Source organism: Mastomys coucha, unplaced genomic scaffold, assembly GCF_008632895.1.
Source record: "Mastomys coucha isolate ucsf_1 unplaced genomic scaffold, UCSF_Mcou_1 pScaffold16, whole genome shotgun sequence".
In the NCBI taxonomy this organism is placed as follows: domain Eukaryota; kingdom Metazoa; phylum Chordata; class Mammalia; order Rodentia; family Muridae; genus Mastomys; species Mastomys coucha.
Genome location: NW_022196898.1, coordinates 57,971,842 through 57,995,919, shown reverse-complemented (window position 1 = coordinate 57,995,919; position 24,078 = coordinate 57,971,842). Strand labels below are relative to the sequence as shown.

General features: G+C 37.3%; 1 protein-coding gene across 8 annotated transcripts in view; it reads left to right on the top strand.

Annotated features, from left to right (window-relative positions):
- Ntng1 (netrin G1) overlaps positions 1-24,078 on the top strand; it is a 350,817-nt gene that overhangs the window by 268,203 nt on the left and 58,536 nt on the right. For 4 of the 8 annotated variants that reach the window (XM_031375231.1, XM_031375235.1, XM_031375230.1 and 1 more), the window contains exon 5: positions 6,552-6,578. In XM_031375231.1, the coding sequence (XP_031231091.1) occupies positions 6,552-6,578 (27 nt within the window). Of the gene's footprint in view, positions 1-6,551; positions 6,579-17,009; positions 17,076-18,674; positions 18,701-19,496; positions 19,557-21,846; positions 22,134-24,078 lie in introns of those variants that run through there. The other 4 variants (XM_031375233.1, XM_031375232.1, XM_031375236.1 and 1 more) reach the window with 4 other exon arrangements.

Below are 24,078 nucleotides of genomic sequence, written 5' to 3'. Positions count from 1 at the left end.
AACTTCTCTCTTTATTGAAATTCTGCTTACTCCTTGAAGACTCTGACTCAGTGCTAACTCATCAATAAAGCCTACTTAAACTCTCCTATGCAAAACTAGCTATTCCTCTCTTTCTCTTTCACTTTAATTTGTTATAGTGTGTCTGGACCTAATGGAACTGCTTGGCTATTTCTAACAAAAACATCAAAACAACAGGTATTCATGCTTACTTAGGCTTTTGAACTTCATTAAAAATGTTATATACACTACAGGCTTAAATTCCCCCACAATATCTCCATTCATTGTGAACTAATATTATCCCATTTGAAATATGGGAGCACACAGATGCAGAGAATGAGCAAGATTTCCTAAGATATCATGGCTAATGCATGTTAAAAAAAAAAAGCCAGATTTAAACTAAGCTCTGCCTATCTACAGGATCTGAAACATTACCTATTTAATAGCATGGCTGTGTTTTATTTTTAGTCCTTTTAAGTGTTTATAGAACTGTTATTTTAGCAAATGACTGAGTAATCCTAAATAATCCTATAATGTATGCATGGCTAGATTGGCTTCACATCCATCTTCTTAGGTCTTCTGGAATATGTGGCCTTCACAGTCCATCAGGTCTAACAACAGAACCTTCGGTCTCCAACAGTGACAGACCATCTGAGATCTTGGAGGAAATTCAATAGTAAAACAGACTCTTTGGTACTCACTACTCATGCGACCATCTAGAACCAGCATGCTGGCAGGCTGGTTTTCACAGGCCTCCATGGGCACCATTCCACAGCTGGGCTACTGGACAAATTCCAGCCTGTGACCTCAGCCCTTGAAGCTAAGATCTTCTATTCAACCACCATGGTGTGAAATGTTCAGAGCCAACTACTCATGCAACAGCCTTATAAACCCAAATACACAAGCAGATCCAAGCTGTTAACATGTAAGTCCCAGCCCTTAGCTGAAGCTCTTGGGGATAGTTATGGCTTTGAATTCAACATTTTCAGGGATTTTGAATGGTAAGACAGTGCACATATATTATGTTGTGATAGTACCCAAGGTAAAATATCAATAGCCTTACTTAATCAAGCATTCTACATGATTTTTCTCACCAGGGGAAGAAGTTGAGACAATACATAATAGTTACTGGCTTTCTCTCCAAATTACTTTATATCATATTAGGTTGTGTTTTGGGAGTACTTTGGAAAAAGCTTTCTGTTTTCACATCTTCCATTTAAATTTAATAATGGCAAATAAGAGATTTTGGTCTGTAATAAATAGAATGACTACATATTATGGTGGTTATGGTCTAGAATTAGGAAGCTGGTCCTAAGTTGAAAGTTCACTTTTCCTCTCATTTGACAGGGTTGATCTTGGGCAAGTGACACATCCTCTTCTATTTACATTTTCCCCATCTATAAAATTAATCTGACTATTCATAGAGTTGACATAAAGATTAAATTAACTAATAAATGTAAGACAGTGCTGGGGCCATACCACGTTGAATTCAGTTGCTATAATTATTGTGCTCACACTAGGAGCTAGTACAGGATCAGCAAAGTTTCCCCATGGAGATAGCTATATGGAAAGATAAACTGTGCTCAAATGCCATGTTGTTATCCATAATACAAAATAAATGCTATGACATTAAAAATACTCAAAACCTTATGACCAGTGTATCCTCTTTCCTGCAATTAAACCTGCACTTGGCGTCAGATAATCTTCCAAAGTCTGCATTGTAAGTGCAGGAGCAGAAAATTTAAATGATTTCCATGTTAATAACATCAGGCTGAAACATCCTGACATCCACATCTTACCAGATGCACACTTCCTCCAAAGGGGAGGGTAGAGTTTGAGGGCATCCAGGTTGGCAGTCCTCTTCCTCAGACAGCAATGACATCATAATGCCACCATTTTTCAGGAGATCCTTTTTCCTAGGCTTCCCATCTTTGATGAGTTTATTCTCCCATTTGTCAGATATACTAATACAGGAAGTCAGGTTAATATCACCTCTGTCATGTCTGTCATGTATACTTCATTCCCAGAGCCCTGCTATGACAGAAAGGTGACATTGAATCTCTCAATTTGGATAACTTACATGAGGATTCTATAGTGCATTTTGTGAAGGCAACCACATTTCCCACACTTTCGAGTCCCTGGGCGACAACACACCACACCTGCTAACAACAGCAGCTTGGACTAGTGACACAGACTGGAAGACCCTGAAGCAATTCTTCTGGAATATGAATGAGTCTGCAGAATAACTTCTTATCACTTCTGACCTCTTATTTATAGTGCTTTAGGACTAAGTGTTCCCAATGGCTACAGTCTGACTGGGAGATGATCTACTCACCTATTTGATGGGTTTTTCAAGCCATCCATCCCAACATTGGTCATTTTTCCTTGATTTCTAAAGTACACTGAATCCTTATCATGTTGCCTCCTTCATGACGGAAAGCTGCAAACCTGTCTATCATTGATTTTTCAAAGGATTTACAGCTTAAGCACTACTTTAATCTGCTTCTGCAGATTGGGTATTTATGTTTTAGATCTCTGCCATGTTAACATCTGTAAGCTTAGTATGTAAATACCCTTTAGGTATTGGCCTGATTGAGGAATAGCTAGCCAAAAAAAGGACGAAAACATCATGCTATAACATCCTATTATGCTCATGTCTCTGTCCTCAGCAGAATTCCATTATAATAAATATTAGAATATACATGGCAACAGAAAGGGATAAACAATTGCTGACATCTTTCTGCCTTTCTCTTGCTGCACATGTTGACATGATGCCTCTTTGGTTTAGTTGTGTGCATTTCTTTAGTGAATATGCTAGAAGCATCAGCGCAAAGCATCAGCGCGGAAATCATCTGCTCTAAGGTAGAGTCTCTCACTAGAGATCACCGACACCTGGGTTTGCCTCTCCCAGGATGCATTTACACTACTCAGACAAGGACTGGGAGTCCCACGCTCCAGCACTGCATATAAAGGGGTCAGCTTGGGTGCCTGCGGCTCCTTATGCCAGTCTGTGAAATGAAAGACTGAATAGATGACTTCTTAAGACCTTTAAGATCTCAAACTTTCACCAACTTTTCAAGACTTTTCAAGTTCCTATCAGAACTTTAATCCCAGACATTTGGAAGGCTGAGGCAGGAGAATCACTGCATAAAGGTCCTCCTGGAGTATGGAGAAGGTTGTAAGGTAGTTTGAGCAACTTAATGAAAGCTTATCATAAGCATAAAGTACAAAGAGGATTGTAAAGACATCCCTGTGCCAAGCACTTTCCAAGCATGTGTGAAACCACACAGCCAATCCCCAGAACCAATACATTGGTACTTAGTGAAACTTCACTGCATAATACTTTGGCCCAAGAAAATATGAGAGACACAAAAAGGGAAAGGGATATGGTCTTGCTTCCTCTGTGCTCTCAGAGAGACACAGCTGAATCACAGAAAAAAAAATCCATCATGCAAACCTGTACAAAGAGCTATGAGATTGTGACAAGACCAGCCAACATCAGGGGTATGGAGAAGGGAGGGAAGAAAACACTCATGAGTTCAGTTTCAAAGGTAAAAGCATTCTGTAGGCAAAACTTATCAGTTTACATGGAGCAAAGAAAGAAAATAAAACTGCCAATATGTGCCTAGACACATAAAGCTCCAAGCACAATCTTCGTCATGCCATCATTCATGGTTGCAGTGGCCATTGTAGAATGGGATTCAGATCCTTTGGTTCAGTTTTATGGAGCCTGAAGACATCTTACTTGCCATTTCTTGAGTTCTTAAAGCATCTCTCATGGCTTACATACTGCCTTTCTAGTGGATATAGTTTTCTAAGTTCTTCAGTTGTCTACAGACAACCCAAAGCAAGGAACTTTGACATTAAAATAGGAACCATTAGGAGATAATAACATTTTGAAATGAATTAATGGACATCCCTTGGTGCTCAGATATATTCAATTTCAAAACTCTTTATTCAAATGAGCAGTTTAAAAATCTTTTCTGAGCAATTACCATTTTTACAGACATGGAATAAAGAGTGACTCATCTGGCAGTACCTCAAAAAACCACATTGCACAGAATGAAGAGCCTGAATTCTAAGCATCCAGTGTTAGGTAATAGCATCTTCATGAGGCAAATAGAATCTTAGAATAGTCATTGTTGGCACCGTGTGTGTACTTGGAATGAACTGGGCTCTCCTGCACTCGAGGCCCCAGAGGAACAGAAACACTTTTGCATCTTTCTGAAGCATTCTACAGCGGCAAGCACTGCAGTAAGCTGCCGTGCAAGCTTGTTTATTATTGTGTCTGGTGGAACTCCCTGAGCAGTTCACCTTGCATTTATGCATGGCCCTCTGCCTCCGTGGAAGTTTGAAAACACATGAAGAGTCTCTCCCTGCTATCTTAACTTCCATTCTCTTTGATGGATTGCAAGGCAAGCAGTGCCTTGCATGAGAGAAGAGTTTTCAATCATGAGGAAACTCTGAGCCTCTGCAATTGATACTGAAATTATGATGCTGCCATCCCACCTCACCCAGTGGGGAATTTGCAAAAAATGAAGGAAAAAAAAAAGATTCAGTACCAAGGCAATGTCACACTGCAGTAAAGACAGTTGACTCAAGTGTTGGGCTTGAAGTCTAGCTGTCCTTTGCAAAAATCACATCCATCTTAAAATTCAATTCATAGGAGAGAGTTGAAATATGGAAATTTAGTTTGCCAATTTTGATTGAACAGAGATCAGTAATTAATCTGAAGCACTGTAAACTACAATCATTTAGGGACTGAGGACATGGGTCACTGGGTAAGTTACTTACTCAAATACAACTATGACAATCTGAGTTCAGATCGCCAGTAATCAAACAAAAGACTTATCTGGTACATGCTTGTAAAACCTAGTACTGAGGGCAGTGACAAGACAGCTAGATTACACAGGCTCATTGACAAACCTGCCCAGTCAAACTGTTAAATTCAAACTGAGTGAGAAACCTGTCTTTAAAAAAAAAAAAAAAAAAAGGATGTAAAGGAATAGAGGAAGACACGTGACATTGAACTCTGCCCTCCACGTGTACAGACTCAAGAGAGTTTCTAGCTTTACTCTTTCCAGTGTTTTCCTTTATCCCCTATTCTTACTTTTCACACATGGACACAGAAAAATAAACTTTATTTCGAAGTCCACCAAGCTAGATGTCTCAAAGAAAGGTACAGTAATCAATTAAGCAGGGAGCAGCTGCTTGAAGCTTAGTGCTAAAATAGAAGCTTAACAACTCTTACAGTTCCTCCCTGTGAAGAACATGTCTGACCAACACATTAACAGCTCTTATTTACTGGCTACATAACCTATTAAGTATGCTTCAGGGTTATCTTGTTCAGTCTTCACAGAAACCCACTGAAGTAGATATGATAGGCCCCCTTTGTAGATGGGGCTTGAAGTGGCCAAAAAAAAAAAAAAAAATCACCTGACTAGTAAATAGTAGCAATGCAGAACCCTCACACAGGATTGCCAGATCCCCATCTCATTGTCACCAATATAGTAACCATAAGCTTGGTGTCAAGAAGTAAACCTCTAGGATTTAATGAGCAACATCTAATCACAGAGCTGCTCTAGGAGTAAACTAAGATATTAAGAGTAACTGTCGCAAGAACATTACTTATGAAATAACAGTCTTCATGATTTCCACCTACCAATCTTTGTAGTAGTCACAACAAATAGAAATAACAAATTAAATAACAAATTAAGTGAGCACTGAGATCAGAAGAAACTTCCCAAGACCCCAAAGTTAGGAATTCAGTAGTTGGAGCCATCCTTCAAACCTAGATGTTCTGCCTGCTGAGATTCTGCATTAGGTCAAAGTACTATAGTGCTTGGCAGGACTTGGTCATGGGCATGCAGACTAAAGGCATGTCCACCTTTCTACTACATCAGGCCAAACTCTGAAATGTGAATCAACGAGAAGCTGAATCATTGATGAATCCATGATCAATATGAACAATGTAACGTGTTCTTGAATTATTCCACTCAATTAAGTTTCTATTACAGAGTATAATCCACGTATCTGACAGGTAAAAGAAGAATAAAAAGGATGACTATGTGAAATTAATCAACGAAACTGTCAATTGGGTTTTCAGCAGTGAATGCTTGCACCTCATAAGGCATTGAGAGAGACCTACTCCACATGCAGCTATATTTGCATGGGTGCACATGGGGTTTATTCAGTAGGGTGGTCAGAACAAAAGCCTAGCTCGTTATCTGCTCTAAATCACATAGAATTAATCCATTGATACTGTAAATAAGCATAAAATGTTTGATGTTATCAGGCACACTTGCATTACCGATTGAAAGTAAACATTAATCTTTTAATTCTGATGAGCTGAGGAATTTACGAATATGTGCAAATGGTTCCAGCACTTATGTATAAATACATGTACACATATTTCGTGTAAATTTTTCTGTAGCAGTTTCTAATGATATTAGTTACCAAGGGTCACATTGGTAAGAATTTTACAATAAGTTAAAAATGTCACATAGCAAAGAGCTAACATTCTTTATTGTTTTGTTTTGTTCTTTTCTCTGCAGGTATCCCCAGCATTTCCAGTATCGGTAGTAAGTAAAACAATCACCAAACCAAATCTAGGCTAGCTTTGCTTTGTTGTTCAGCTCTTCAGAGCTCTTTTCTTGTGTCCATTTCTGATGCAATAGACCATGATCTATGGGTATTCACTTTTCCTGATGGCTGTAGGCACAGATTACTGGGAACACAGATAAAATGGTAACTTGTGCACCTCTCCTGTAGATGTGTAATGCCAATTTTCCTGATGGTTTTAAATTCATAAAGGCTACCACCTAAACAGAGAATCAATTACTTAGATGAACACTTCATATCTATATACTCTATTCTGTTTAATCATATTTAGTAACCAACAAAAGATGGCACTCTCTCTGTAGGACCAAGGGTGGGTTTCTAATATATCCAAGAGAAGCAAAGAAGGGGTCTCCATGAACACCTTGGGTGTGTTCATTGAAATTCAAGGGAAATACAATGAATATTGGGAGGAAATCTCTTATTACAGTAAAACGTAGGTTTCATGAAGGCCTGAAAGAGGTTATGAACATTAATCATCCTAAGGGATTAAATACAATCAGCTTGCCCACCACCCATTCCTCTCTCCTAAATTACAGTGGTCCATTCATTATAGAGTTCTTTGCTTTCCCCTTGGTAAGAAAAAGGTATATATACAAAGTATAAGAATAGGAGTAAAAATCCCTAGAGAAATCTCTTAGTAGATATCCAATCAATTGAAGAGAAATCTTCCCTCTACTCTCTGAATAATCCTTTTCAACATCCCTGCTCTGAGCCTTTCCAGCTACCCCAAGTGACTCAGGCTGCAAATCCTCTTCCTGTCTGAATCAGTACAGCCTTACCCATGCTGAAAATGTTCATTACAAACATGCAGCACAATGATGTTTCCGAGCATAATTTTACACAATTTTTACAGCATGCCCTTTATGTCCATGGCAAAAAAAATCTTGGCGCCACAACTGAGTAACTGATTTAGAAATAAAAAACTGAGCCTTAGTTATGGACTATAAACGGAAAGAGGAATATTTCCCACGATGGTCACTCATCAAAGGCTTGTACCACAAAAGCTGTGCCAGGGATAATGTTCACAGTGTAAATAACAGCACTTGAAGCATTGCCAAACCTAGGGCCCTGCTGAAAGCATTACTCTGATAATTTGGATAAAGAAGTTTGCCACTTCTTATACCTTCAAGGCCAGCTCTTCTAATTTCTAAATCAGTCCAGTTTACTTAAACTTGTGAACAGGCCAAGGCACTAATCTGTTAAGCATTAGCCATGTTGAATACCATGAAAATCAGCTGCTCTGTAATCAGAAGCAGCATTTGTGTCCATTTTAACACACATTTGCAATTGCAGCTCTGTCCTTGTGATCCTACAAATGTGGTATTGGGGTTACAACCATGCCAATGAGAACATTCAGCTCTGGCAATCTAATATTTCTGCTTTAATGCTTGCTATTGCCTATGTATGTATCTCAAGATGCTCCTTTCAGGCCTTCAGGTTTTTGAGCAATTTTAGAGCAGGGGGACCCCGAAAAGCTCTCATGATCTGGCATGTCCAGAGTTTCAGAAATGGATGAACAGAAAAGTAGTTCTCTGGTGCTGGCATGTGTTTCTGTTCTGAGAGGCAGATGTGTGTTGCATGGACCTCTGACTGTATCTGCTCACTCCACATCTCATCTGGCCGCCTTCACCCCATTCCCCATCTCTGAGCATCAGCAGATGTTGACCTTTTATGCATTGAATCAGGAAATTCCAATTTTGTTTTGCACAGTTACCTTTTGAAATCAGTGGTGACCTGAAAGGATGCTGTGTTGTGCCCTTGGAAAATGTACTAATCTTAATTATTAGGAACCTGAGAAAATGTTACTGCTAATATCTGTGGGAAAAAATCTATGACTCAAAATTATATTCTATAGTCTGAATGCCCCTGGCTCTTCATCTTGAAGCACAATGGATGTTTTGGGATTTTTTTGTTTTGTTTGTTTTGTTTTTGTTTTTTTCTAATCAGCAAGATGAAAGGGCATTCAGGGCTCACCCAGTATCACAAAGGACTAGCTTGCCTGTTGCCCGGCTTTTAAGGTAAAGAGAGTCACAATAATACCATCAACCACGGTGATATGCCCAGGTGTGTTTAATATGTTAGCAAGTTCCTTCTTTGTGGCCTTATGTGGTGCCTGTTGTATGTACTAGTGAATTCCTTTCCATGCCACAGAGCAAGAATTCACATGTAAGTGATTCATTGACAGGCCCAGAGGATGCAGAGGGTATGGGTACATAGCTTCAAGTTACAAAACAGAGACAAGGAAGCTGCTTGGATACTTAGCTAAGTCTGGGCATTTCCCAGGGCTTTTCTCTTCACTGTGAAGAAGGAATCAATGAACACAATCCCAAAGACTACCTAGGAAGATCCCCCTGTAACAGAGGAAACACCCAAGAGGGTCTGATCATCGAAGTAGATTTCATAGAAAATAAATGATGTATATTATCGATGTAGACTGTTGATGTATGTAACCATAAGTCTACATGCATATGCCATTATTTTACAATGGCTAAAGGATTTAACTCTAATAGACTTCAGTATAGATCTTATATTGTCAATATCAGCATTAAGATTCAAATACATGGACAGAGTGGCTATCTTTCCAATCATCTGCTAAGAATATTTAAGAAAACCAATTTCCCATTAAGGTCATTTGTACCTACTGCTGTTTATCTACTAGGAAACAGGGTCCTCAAACATCCCAAAGCACTTGATCTAAAAACCCAAACATTTTGAAGTGCTTTGACCCATGGCCAAAAAAAAAATACTCATGGTATTGTCGGCAATTAATGAATCCTAAAATAGATCTGTAGCCAGTTGAGCCTTGTGACTATTGTTTCTATATAATCTCATATGGTGGCAATTCACTCAGGTCTCACTTTATATGAGATATACATATAGTAATTCACAATTTTATCTAAGTGAACATTTGTTGATGCTGATGATCCAAATTAATAGATTCTTTTTGTGGGTGTTTTTGTTTATAGTGAGAACCTAATAATTACCTTCTAACATGCATTTTCTAATTCTCAGTCCAGCAGTCCAAAGACTAATCATGTCAAACAATATATTACAAAGAGTATAATTAGGCTGGCAAGAACTGTCCGAAGGCTTCATAGCTTTGTGGATGTAATCATTATGTTCTACAAAGGCAGACTACAGATGAGTCAGATGTCAAAGGTATATCCTCCAGAGAATGACATATGACATCAAGAAAATCCATTTTAAAATCTTAGAATTTTTGAATAAATGCCAAAGGAAATCCACAGAGGCAAAATAGGGATATGGCTAGTTTGCAACCCTCACTACATATTACTCTCCTAAATAACTTTCATCTGACTGACAAGGTGGTATACGAAGCATACAACAGTGATGGAGCTATTTGACACTCCTCTTCCCCCATGCCCCAATTATTAAAATTGAAATAACAATTCACTTAAGGGAAATATCTCATTTTCCTGTTTTCTTTTATAATGAGCATTGCCTTCATCACAGAGTTAAAAATTCATCTCTAATTTCATTTAATTGGCAGGACTATTAAACAAGGGAAATGCTACCTGCAGGGATCCATCAGCCTGTTGAGAAATCTTAGAGATGTTTTCATACTTGAGAACATTTGATGCCAGTTGGAGACCTTGTAAAAGTTGTTTTCGATTCAGCATCCAAATATTTCTGTACAGTGCTGATTTGTTGTAGAAACTTGAATGGTGGAAAGGAAAATGACAAGGTTAATCGTTTACTCACCCAAGGGTTATTAATAATCATGTTCACTCTCTTTGGAGAGCTGCTGTGTCTGTTTGATTTCCCTGCCTTTGTTTTAATACTTCTAAATCCCCCCAAATAAAAGTTCCATTGAATTGCCCTTTAACTAATTAGATTTTATGTAATGAGGGGAAAATGATCAAGCTAGTGTAGCAACATGGCAAATTGCATGGTGTGCTACATTAATTTTGAACTGTTTGCTGATGTTCCAGAAAGAAAGCTAAGATCTCAGGTGCAGTGCCTTTTGGGACTATTCTATCATGTACCCAGTATCCTCATCACAGATCCATTTCATATTTGTGTAACTAGCATTTCATATTCATGAAACCTTTGTTGTTATCCTAAAATTGAATGAACATTAGGACATAGCTGCCTTTTTAATCTTGGATAAAATTAAATATTCAAGTGAGAGAGGAGGAATCTCCCACTCAAGAGAAGAAAAATTGGAGGGGTTTACCAATCTTTATTGACCAAAATTGCTCATCTTGAACAATTGGCTTTTTTAGGTTCTAATCTTTACCTAGTCAATTTTAGAATGTAAATCTACTTTTTTAAGTGTGAGCTAAAATCTTTACTTTGCTAGCTGTCTTTGTAAGATAGGTTGTTTTCAAGATGGAAAATATACCAGGGTTCCTATAACGAACCCTCAAACAAGTTCCTGGAAATTCCTACCCTGCAGTAGCTCCTTCCAGGGTGTGTCAATTGAAGTCTTCTTAGGTTATTCATCTTCTTGAAGTATCAATGGGTAGGTGACCAGCTGACCATTCCACTTCTTTGGAAAAATTAGACAAATATGTGCTTTGAATTGTGAGGCCTTGTACCTCAAGTTTACAGGATTCTGCTTTACAAATTTAAGGTTCAGAGTGACCAAGAAACTTTCCAAGTGAATTAGGAGCTGGACTGTCATTCTAACTTTATAGTATTAAATGAAATAGATGAGAGTACATAAATAAAATAGCTGGATTTATTGACTCCTACCAAGACTCTTTCTATGTAGTTAAGAAACCCCTTGATTCCCAAATTTACCCAGTTCTGTGCAGAGAACCACAGACTTTGGAGAAAATAGACATTATTTTGCAGGCACTTCAATGTGCTGTCAGCACAATTTATAAACATGGCAACTGAGGGAAAAGGATCCCGAACCCTTATCCCATCAAAGCATTTAACTTCCTTCACCATCAAACGACTCCCCAGTGTACTGACCAGAGAGGAAGTATATAAATGTTGGATTATTATAGAACACAAAGCAGTATGTGAGCTATGCAAACTATGAAAGATGCTTAGACATACTGTATGAGAATGGAACAATCTTTTTATCTGTTGAAAGAGTTACTAACAGCAAAATACGGTTAACTCTGTCACCCCAAGGAAAGATTTTCTACTATGACATTAAACGCATCCCTCCCATCAGCTTAGTGATGGAGTATTTCTCAGAAGTAGAGTGGCATCTGTGAGGATTGCAAGACTACCTGCACAGGAATTTCTCCTGAAGAGCTTTGGGATTGTCTATAGACCCTTGCTAGGGATAACAATAGCACTATTTCAAGATTTCCCAGGGAACACTAGCAATGATTATACAAATACAAAAAGATCCTGTGTTGTTATTTCCACTCAATTTTTATTCCATATTCCCTTAAACAGATGTCTAATGACACTTCACCAGCATTGGCCCACTGCCAGCTTCTATCACGGTGGGCTTTTATATGAAAATATTACATTTACATGAGTGCCATTAATATATTTGAAGAACAACTCTTCCAACTTCATCTTAAACATGAAGTAAAGGTGAAATTACAGATAATATCTAGGTTCCAACTCCTATTTTAAACCTTTTCTATTAATAAATAACCTCCTAGTTATTTAAAACGCCACAAAGCAAGATAGTATATTATGAATATTCTAGAAAAAATCTAATTTTTTTCTCATTTATGGAAAGGATAGTTAGTTTATTCAGTCCTTAAACTGTTCACAAACTGAAACTCAGTTTGCATTTCGATTACTAAATGTCACATGATGAAATATTCTTTTCAAAATTTGCTTATATAAATCACAAGTCTGCTTAAAGATCACTTTCAGCTTGATTTACTATTCTGTAGAGACTAGATGGTCAGTTTAGTAATTCTCCAATGGTTCTTTTGAATTTATAGTGCAGAAACATTTCTTGGGGCACAAAGGAGAAAATAAATGTATTTTCAGATTCTCATCTTTAGATTATGAATCTCAATTTTTCTAATTCATGAAAATGAGTTTCAAGTGTTACAATACATTGTTTCATAATTTTTCACAAGGATTCTTTAAACAAAAATACAGAAAAACTACGATTTGAGTTATATGCTAAGCTACTGTGTTTCCAAATAGAAACATGAAAATTACCATCCCTGTATTGTGAAAGGTTGAAATCTAATATGTATCATATTTTGAAAGATAATTTGTTTCATTCTGAACAATACAGTTTATTGATGCAGTTTCAAGCCAGGTTATTCCATAGAGCAAGCTATATCTTAATGAGCTTTATCCAGGTCAGAATAACTACTTGTTTGGGAGGAAATTAAGACTAAAAAATAGGGGAGCACATTCTTCTCCCTACTTTAATAAATATTCTAGAAGAATATTTTTATTATATTATTTGATCTCTGTTGCCACGGTAACTACAATAAAAAAGAGCTAATGGCTACTGGATGCTCACTGCAACACAGTTTCCATAATAATAAATGCCATACTCTCCACTTTACCAATGAGAAAACTCAGGCTTAGAGAAGTTAAGAACTTGTAAAGTTAGAATTTGAGTTCTGGTCTGAGCTCTGTTTATGTGTACAATATTTTAAATGAATTTACACTAAATAATTATTTTCTAGACTCTTAATATGTAAAATTTGATTTTTTATTAGATATTTTCTTTATTTACATGTAAATTTCTCCTTTCCCAATTTCCCCTCCAAAAAACAAACAAACAAACAAACAAAAACAACAAAAACAAACCCCTGTTGCCTCCCCCTTCCCCATGCCTGCCACCCCACCCTCTCCCACTTCTTGGCCCGTCAATTCTCCTACACTGGGGCACAGAACCTTCACAGGGCTGAGGTCCTCTCCTCCTATTGATGATTGAATTTGCAAGTAAAATTTGATTGTTAAAATAAGAGGAGAATTATAACCTATGGATATTACAGATACTAGTATATTACTTATTTTTAAGAGCACATTTGCAGCATATATATATGTGTTCTCTTTATCATGTACATAAGCAGTCTATGAAGTCCAGTTAAGGAGATAGTAACACATAAGTTTCTTTTACCGTATAGGCCTGTATCACAGAAGACCATTTCTGAGTATTTGACCACCTGCAAGTGGGGGTCACTCCCCAGCAGTGCCATTTCAGCTCTGATTGAAAAGTAACTGTGTTAGCAAAAAGGCCCACAACCAAAGTATGGAATCATCAAGAATTTTCTCTCATATAGGGGATTCTAAAGGGAAAATCTATTATCCCAATAGGCTTTGTGCCTCCATAACTTCTGCATGATCTTGTTAAGCCAGGAGTAAAACACTATTGTGATAGAACTTGTCATCTGAAAGAAATCACGGAGATCATTTCTCCAGCATCTTTGTCTTAAGCTTAAGGAAACTGGAGTTTGGAGAAATTAACAGCCAGACAGCTCCTAAGTGGTACAACTGAGACAAGATTCCACATCTTATGACTCTCAGGGCCATTTGCCTCAGAATGAAGCACCACTCTGAGACTTAGAGATTCTCCTAGCTGATTGGGGAAATAAAATGAAATCAATAAATTTGCAGCAGTTTTCCCAATACTATACAAGTTCTTTTGATGTAGTGTAAGATTGCCTATCTCTACTGTTTATCTACTTGTAAAAAGTAGCCCAGTGGCTAAGTCTCAGAGGCTTCATTACATTTGGATATGATAAGATGCAACATGTTTCTATTATACTATCTGCATACTTTCCAGTGTTCCTAATTTACTTCAGGGAATTAAATATCCATTCATATTTATTGATAATTAACTTAATGACAGAATCTTAAGAGAAGAAAAAGAATGAGAGAATAATATGATAGTTTTTATTGTTTTCTAAATTGGCCTTGTAATTATAAAACAAAATATTTTTTAAATTTAAGATGAGATATCAAGTTTTTAGAAATCTCATGCTTGGCCAAATATCTAAGCATATATGAATAGGCAGTAGCCTGGTATGAGGGTTTGGAAGCCATAGATAGTAGTATTGATTTGCCAGGATGTTTTCACTCCCTAAAAGATACACAGCATATAATATTTGACCCACTGGATAAATAGGCAATGAATTATACATTGTTCAGGAATGTAAGCAACCCCACATAACAAAAACTTCCAGGAAAAAAAAAAGGTATAACTCTATCCTCAAGCAAAAGGAAGGGGTTCCTTTGCCCAAGAAACTAAATTATTGACACAAAATGGAGGGAGATACTCTATGTGGGGGCACATAATAACTACTGTCTATCTAGAGAATCTCACATAGGTCAGCTAAATAGTCTACACTCAAAACAGGTCAATAAACTGCAAACCTCAAATTCACAGGAGAAAAAAATTTCCTAAAAACTAGGAAAAGAATTACCCTAAAACATCATCAGTAGACATTTAATATGTTCGAATAGGGAATAAAGTTTCATTCATGGAGTTAACTACTAAAATTCATTTAAAAACTATTACAAAATTGATTAAATTTCTTTCATTCTTTAAGAGAAGTTTCCACTTCACAGCCTGTGTCTGGGCTGGAACTGATTTTGCAGTCCAGGCTGGGATTTAACTTGTGAGAATTTCCCTGTCTTCACTTCCCAGGTGCTCAGAAAATTGCTTAGAATGTCTTGATAAAGTTTATTAACAGAATAATAAGTTAGATGGTTGTGTGTATGTCATCGAAACAAAGTCATTAAAAACTTAACATTACAGTTATCAACCCTACCCCCACTTATGACATTTATTTGCCTCTCACTAAGCTAATACTATCTTAATTTGGTACTAACAATATAAGTGACTAAAATCAAGCTAATTAATTAAAATATTTTAAATAAACAACTTTGGCATGATTCTCTCAAACTGTAAATGTACAACTTCCCAAAGCTGATCATCAGAAGCCAACTAGACTTAGTCCATTGATTCAGTCCCTACACATTGTCAAAATGGTGAGATGAGAATCAACATCCTATAAATTACCCATAGACCTGGCATATATGTAGCCAAGTATTTGTTTATTTAACAATGCCCAGATATACATGCAGAAAAATATGATGTTCTTTTTCTACTCATTCAATTTTAATAGTTATAGAAATATTAATATTTTTCTTTGCTTGTGCATCTCCATGTGTGAAAGCAGAGGAGAACTGGGTGGTGGCACCAATGTATCAGTGAGATTAGCTTTTCAAACAAGTCATCCAGAGTAATATGAAAGTTCCATGTCTTCCAAGAACTTTATTGACTATAATCTAATGATGGAGGAGACAATCTGATAATACCTGTTTATAATACCTCAGCCACTTGGTATCAGTTTTTCAATTATCAGATACTTACTGAAGTTCCCTCAAAGGTTTTGTCAGTCTTTGAAGAGATTCAGTCTAATAAGGGTGACAAAAAGTAGACCTATGAAATTTTAACTAGCAATATTAATGCTCAGGCCAGTCCACCTTCCCAACAAGAAGTCAGAGGTGCCTACAGTAATGTACTGAGGCAGGACAGAGTCACAACTGCCCTGAGGACTGGGTGATCACAAAAACATGACACACAAGATGAGTGTTTCTGAGCTGTTTTTAATGAATGAGAATTAAATCATGAAATAGTTGCTTTACTAGCCATGGTCTTTGAACTTAATAAGACAACCAGCTTCAGTACATGAAGTCTTAAACATGAAGCACTTCTTGCTTTCTGTACTATCTAGGGGTTTGTAGCAAATGGACCTAAAACAGAATTAATAGTATTAAATAAAACTATGTCCGATGTACTTCTGTTTATAACAAGTAACTTTAGAAATTCATCCTGAGGTGAAGACATCAAGAAAATATATCCATGCATACAAGGCTGTAGATGAGGTTGGAAGACCTTTAGGCTCCTCCTTAGCAAGAATCACCAGTAATCCCTCTTTCCTTCTCTGAGAAATTGCATGCATAAAAATGGGAAATAGATCCACTTCCTGTCAGAGATAATGGCTCACACTTAAAACATACCGCAGAGAATTTTCATGAAAGACTAATGCAACCAGTTCATATCTGTAAATATAAATTGAGCAGAATAAAAACCTCAAGTGAGAAATTATTTCTGTAGTGTTATCTTCTAGCTTCAGGCACCAGCTTTTCATATCAGTTTGGATTGTTGAAGTTTCTCTTTGGTTACTTGTGTAATAGCACTCTACTGATTTCCAAAGTAAAGGTAAAGCCTCGTTAAAGAAGTCGCTATACAAATAATGTCCATTCAATGATTTGGGAGTCACCAATTGCTTGCTCTTGTTTGGTGTGAAAGTCATGTTTTTTTTAAAGTGCATCATAACCAAGTTAAAAAAAATAAACAAGGTGTGTGGTTCATGTCTTTGTCCATATTTTTGTGTTGTTGTTGTTGTTTAGACCAAATGACATCATAGCTGAAAATAACACTCCCTGATTTTTCCTGATGTATGCAGCTCCTCCAAAGTTTAATAGGATATGGCCGAATATTTCTTCCCTTGAGGTTTCTAACCCAAAACAAGGTAGGAGCATCTAAATTCCAACTGATATAAAAATCCCATGTTTGGGGGGGGTGGGAAATCCTATATACCATCTTAACACAAACTAGAACATTATCTGGATGCTTTGTCTTTGAATGAATCATAACTTGAATCTTTATTTTTTTCTAATATGAATATAGTCCCAGAGATACCGGAGTAAAAGAGGACTGAGGGGAAAGTCAGATGGAACAGGATTTATAAGTCTTGAACAAATTTACTTTTATAGAGTCCCAAGAAAAGTCTTGAGTTTACTTGTCAACATAGCATGGATATAAATCTTAAAAACTTATGGACACTACAAACTCCATCCTTCCCTTTTGTTCTTCTTAAGTAAACTCACTGCCGCCTCCATTGTTCTGAGGATCAAGATGAATAGAGAGGGCATCACTGAAACGCCGAGGGTCTGTTTATTATTGCCCAATATCGACTTGCAAATTTCTCTCTCTTTCCCTCTCTCTCTTTTTCTCTTTCCCTCCTTCCTGCCTTCTTTCCTTTTCTCTCTCTGTTTTTGCCTCTGCCTCTCTTTCCTTTCTTTCTCATATATCTATACCGATGCATGTATACACATTCTAAAAAATTATCTTATTGGGATTATCCCTCCATCCCATTTACCAAGGGACATTTACCTTTGCCAGCTTAGAAAAAAAATGCCCACTCTGTTCTCAGAACAGTAATTATTTTATTACTGGTTTATGGGTTCTGGTGTTGGAAGGAAGGAAGGAAAAGAAGGAAGAAAGGCAGGGAGGAACTAGAAACAGAATGAAAAAAGAATGGAAACTGACAGTACGATTACATAGAAATAGAATTATTAAAATGAATTATACACTTCTAAAGCTGCAAGGTAATGTTAGATTCACACTGACACCTTGCCTATATGTACATGTGTTTGTATATAAATAGGAGCTTATCTCAATAGAAAGCAGAGTTCTTTTGCTTTCTTTCTCCAAAAATAAAACATTCCTCCCTGACTTCTGCCTTCCTTAGTTTTAGACAGGATGTTCCTTTTGAACTCTAATGAATACAGATGGAGGAGGAAATGAATAAAAGGAGGAACCAGGAAATAGCTGCTAAGCAAAACAAAATACATTAGCAATTTGTTGAGGAGTCAAATTGGAAGGGCTGCATTTTCAGTCCACTATCGGAGTGATGAAATCGAGACTGTCCCAGATACATACATTACTAGAAAATAGAATTACCTTAATCATTAGCTCTAAATGAATTCACCAAGTTTCTGGGTACATACATGGAAGAAGAAGTACAGTTCAAGCTTATTCCTGCCTGAGGAATTGGGGCGGGGCAAGGGAGGTTTAGCAGTTTTATTCCTTGGCAAGTTCACTGATAGCATCTTTGAATGGCACACACACAATATTTCCCACTGAACTCAGTACTATGACAAATATACAGGAAAAGACCTCAGGCTTAACACTTCTCCACAGTGAGTTTTGAGTTGAATAAGATTATGCTTTGTTCAAATCATGAAATGGACCCAATTGATTATTTTGCTGTTTTTGGTGTCATGGGACAAAAGCTTTCAGAAATGGCATTAGAGATGGCCAATTGTACTTTTTTTTTTTTTTTTAGGATGTGGATAAGGAGCTCAAATTAAGCTACTTAGAAATGTTACACAGCTGGATTAAGTGCTTAAACTCAAAATACTAGTGCCAGGTAAACTGTCTAGCAGAGGACAGTTTTGTGGAACTATAATTTATCTTGCCAACATCAGCAAAGACTCCCAGACCTTTTTCTGATTTTGTTATTTGCAGAAGAAATTCATCATGAATCAGTGGAAAAGAAACAGCAGACTAGTTTAGAAAGACAATCCTGTCATTAACAAAGGAGAGCACCACTGGGGCAATACACGACTCTTAGTGGGACCCACATTCACAGTGACTCTGAGGTCAAATACTGCGGAATGGTTGACCATATGACTATGTTCTGCAATCTCTAGTAGACTCAGCAACCACAACAAATGGTCTAGCTGGCTCATACAGAGACACATTTATGGTGATACAGAAAGAGTGACATGGTAAACTGAGGCACTGACAGTGCTTGTCACCTCAACATTCCAACAGTTACTTGCGAAGCAGGATGATCAGGGATCCTAGCGCCCATACTGTCATGAAGATAAGCTTTGTTCATGGGACTTCTGATATAAACGTTATTTCTTCATACCTCTAAAAACAAAAGCCTTATTACTAATGACAGTGTTGAATCATTTTCAGCCAAATAGGAGCCTTCCTTTGCAATTGCAATAGATTTCCAGAAAGGGGAAAAGCAAAAACAGATAACAACAGTCTCTTCATCTAGGGCTCCACAGAGTGGGTTGGTAATAAGGTGTTAATTACAGTTGGAACGTTTCACTATTGTCTCTAATTTGCTGTTCATTTTTTTAAACCTATGCAGTTGCTCCCAAATTAGCTTTGTCAACAGTTTCTTCTGTTCAAGTTGCAAACCACAAGCGAGGTAGGAATTCTTGGATTCATACAGTGATCCCATGGTGTTATGTGTTGTGAGACATTGCACTGTATGAATCTGGAATATCTGTGAAGTGTACCCATCAGCTTATCGGTGAGGCATGTTGACTGATACCCAGCTAATGCATCAACAAGTACCGAGAATGTTACATATATAAAAAGTGGCTTCACTCAGAAATTCACCTGCAATTGAAAATGCCTCAAGATTTGTTTTCTGAAAAACTAATGTTTGGGTAGGAATTATGACAATTAAGGTGCTTGAATAAAGCATGAGTTTAAGAGCTCTAACACCCATGCTCCTTTTATTGAAAATAAGAAAATCCACTGGTGGTGGGTCTCAAGGATGTTTTTCGTAATGCCAGAAAGGCAGGCTCCTTTTATGGTTCCCATTTCACTGTGTGACTAAGGAAATATATTAGAGTTTACGATTTCACACATAGTTTTGAACAAATATGCAAAATATCCATGAAGAGTTCTGGATTAAGTATTGGCCACATTCTAAAGTAATAGTCCTGTCACTTCCTTTAAATTAAAATGGGCAGCAGCTCATCTGTGACTCATGATTGGCCTATTCCAGCTAGCATCTGTCATTCACAGAATGAAGATTTTTCAGGAAACATGAAGACTCTGATTTTATTTCTTCACCAAATTTCCTTAAATGTCCTCTGTAACAGGTGTGTCTTGTTTTCCAGTCTCCACTGTTGGGCATATGTCTTTCTCCTCGTTTCTTATTTTATTTTCCATGAAACACCTCTTGATAAAATCTGAACTTGGTTTGATCTTCATCAGGAACTACCAGGAGAGCTTTCTTCTTGCTTAATAAATTTAGCTGTTTTCAAGATTTCAGTCAATGGTGAATTTATATTTGAAGCATATAGAGGAAAGGAAAAAGTGGGTGACAAGATGGGAAAAGGGAAAATAATCACATTTAAACTATGTCCCGATGCATCATGGTGTATTTTGAATTAAGGAATATTGAGACTGCCCTTTGCAGGCAATTTCATCTGGGTTGGGAATTTGAAAGAATAAATACAAATAAACCTGCGGTAGGTTCCAAGAGTTAGAAGTTGATCTGGACTCATGATCTATATCACAGCAGTCATTCTAACTATGGTAAGAAGCATCCCCATCCATAATAAGCAATTCTGTTGAACCGAACAAAAGAGATAAAGGAGAACAGAGACAAGAGAGCTGATGCCCTTTCCTTCACTCTTATGCCCAATATACCAAAGGCCTCTTGACGTGAGTCTGACCCTGTGACCTCCAGTTTCTTCAGTCAGAGCACTAATTAGCTGCAGACACATTTCAGAAGCAGGAAGAAGTCAGCTAATTGAGGAGACTTATTATTTAAAATGTACATAAGATTCTCAGAACCTGCAGAAGGATGCAGAACAGGGTAGGGTGAAGAGAAAATTAGAGAGAATTCTACAGGTTCTTCATTTCTGCCATGAGAAAGATCTCAGGGGAAGCATCATACTATTAATTCAATGAAGGAAAAAGAATTCTCACAATTTTTATTCTTTTTCCTCTTTCCTAAAGTAGCTTTGCCAAACCTTTTCTGTGTAAATGAATGAAATGAATTTTCAACAGCTTTGGATTTGAGTAAGATGCCCTTGTTTGAGGGAATGATCTATATCTAGAGTGTATGCTGTTGTCATTGCTATAGTCACACAGGTGATATAATAATATAATTTCAAACAAAAGGAGTAAAATAAGAAAAAAAGACATAGAAGGGAAAAGAAATCTTCTCTTCTTCCTGATACTATTTTTCTTCAATTGTCATTGTCTCTAACCTTTGGCTTTCCTATGATTCCCATCTGCTAAGGTCTTCCACAGCCAGTTTCAGTGAAAAGAAACCTTGTCAAAAACCAGAGAGGGCCTTGGGCCTTGGTTGCCATGGAAATCCAATTTACAAATCAATTAAAGAGCCAACTATAAGCTCTTTCTCTCTCAAAGGCATCTCTGGCCTGCCTTAGTCATAACTGGTCACTAATAAGTACCTCATTATCATAAGCACCTTGCATGACAGAACATGTGCCATATATATGTATATATATATATATATATATATATATATATATATATATATATATATATATTATATATATTATATATATATATAATGGGTATATTATAGATCTAGGCACAGTTATAAAAATAAATGTCTACTGAGTAGATCACTAGGCCATGGCTGAAGACAATTGGAGACATATTTGATTGTTGCACATTAGGGTTTTCTACTGTTTCTAAAGCTGATGGTACGTCTTCATTTTCTCCAGTGCACAGGAGAGCCCAACCCAACCAAGTATCTGACTCTCAGTGTCAATCACAGTCGTGCATGACTGGACCTCTTTCACTTTACCTCCTCCCATCAGGTGCCTGGTACATGAGAATCTTGATAAATTTGTTGCCTGTGCTCGCTCTGTCACACCATGTATTCGTGAATGTGTGCTTTAGAGACTTCAGCTCTGTTTACTGATGCAATAACACATGCCTGTTATGTTATATATTACAATGTGACTTGAAGTTTAAAAAATATAAAGGCACGACAATGTGCAGAAAGCTACCTTGTTTTTTCTTCCTAAACTGGTCTGCACACAGATGCATTCACTCAGCTAATATAATCACTAGCTTGGTTATTTCTTATTGTGCAATGCTGTTTTTCTAAACTGTATAATGTGTAGGACATAGTTGAACTCTCTTGGGATTTGAGTGGTAGAAGAATAAATTTAAACCTCTCTTTTCCTCTGTGTTTTCCTGTCTCCTGTGGGAGAGTACTTTAAGATAATTATTCAGCCGGGCGGTGGTGGCGCACGCCTTTAATCCCAGCACTTGGGAGGCAGAGGCAGGCGGATCTCTGAGTTCGAGGCCAGCCTGGTCTACAGAGTGAGTTCCAGGACAGCCAGGGCTAAACAGAGAAACCCTGTCTCAAAAAATAAAAAAAAAAAAGAATGAAAGATAATTATTCATTCATTTATTTCCTTACTTGATAGAATTTCTGAGTGATTAGCATATGTCAGGCAACGCTTTAAGTTCTGTGGTTATAGCTTCAAGCAAAGCAGATAGGGTCTATATGCATGTGTTCATACTGAATAGATAGGAAGATCTTTTCAAATTGCAATTTTCAGATATTATAAGTGCTAATCAAAACATAAAAAAAGGATTCAGATATTGAAAGATTAGTGTGTTTAAGTGGCAGGGTTATTATTCCAGATGAAGTACTCAGAGAATTTTCTTTGGCCTGGACTTGACTCACAAAGCACTGGGGGAGGAAGTACTCAGCAGTGACTGAGGAGGTGTCAGAAGAGGAATATGCCCAACCTACCCAAAGGACAATCTAGTCATGGAAGTGTGCTTGGTGTGTTTCAAGAGCAATAAGGAGGGGTCCTGCAAAAAGTGAAGAAAAGAATAGAAGAGTCAGGAAGAAGCCAAAGGTTGGTAAGCTAAACAAACAAACAAAACAAACAAACAAACAAAAACAAAAAACAAACAAAAAACCATGGAACTTTCTAATATAAATGAGATGGGAAGCCATTAGGCCAGTACGGAATGAGGCACCCTGGTCTAATCTGAGTTTCCATTGGATCATTCTCACTACCAGGAAATGCAGCTTAGAGCTGATGACAATAATGTCAGTGAAGGGTGATGTTATCTGTAACTAAGGATCAGATGATGGAGATGGTGAGAAGTCGGCTTTGCCACAGATATGAAAGCATAGCCAGGTGGATCAATTCATTGACTGATTGTAGGCAGAGAAAAGAAGAGATGCCAAGGACAACCCTGTTATTGCAACATAAGCAGTGGGAGAGATGGACATGGTATTTCTTAAGATGTAGCCATGGGTTGAGCAGTAGGGCTCGGGAGGGACCCCAACATCTCAGTTTCAAACACCGTAATGTTAAGATGTTATTTAAATACACCCATGGAGATGGTACAAATGGGTAACAAATGTAAGGCATGCATCTGAATGGAGTCTCACTAACTAGGGGGCTGGTTCAGATTGGAAAATACAATTTTGGAGTGTTCTACATAGAGATATTTTTAAAGTCTACATATATATGATTTTTAAACTATTAAACATATCTAGGGGACATCTAAAAAACATAAAGGCCACCAAAGATGAAACTCTGAAACACGTAACCTGTGAAGACAAAAAGTGATTGTATAACAACAAAAAAAATTAGTACGGAAGGAGGAGATCCAACATCTAGGGTTATACTGTGGCTCTTTAGGGAAGGACTGCCAGGTAACCCAGAGGATGCAACTGTGGTTAATGAGCATAAACTTCAAGTGAGATTTGTTTCAAAATAGTTGGGAAATATATCCCAATCTATGTGTGGTTGCTAACATTTTAGCATGCTGAGGTAGAGAACTGAATTTAGTCATAAACAGTTTTCCCCAGAAGACTGAGTGGAAGTTAAGAGGGCAGTGCAGAACACAAAAGGAAGTGAGAGTCTAAGAAGGTTAGGCAGAAAGGAAGATGTGATAGGTCAACAGGTAGTATCATACCT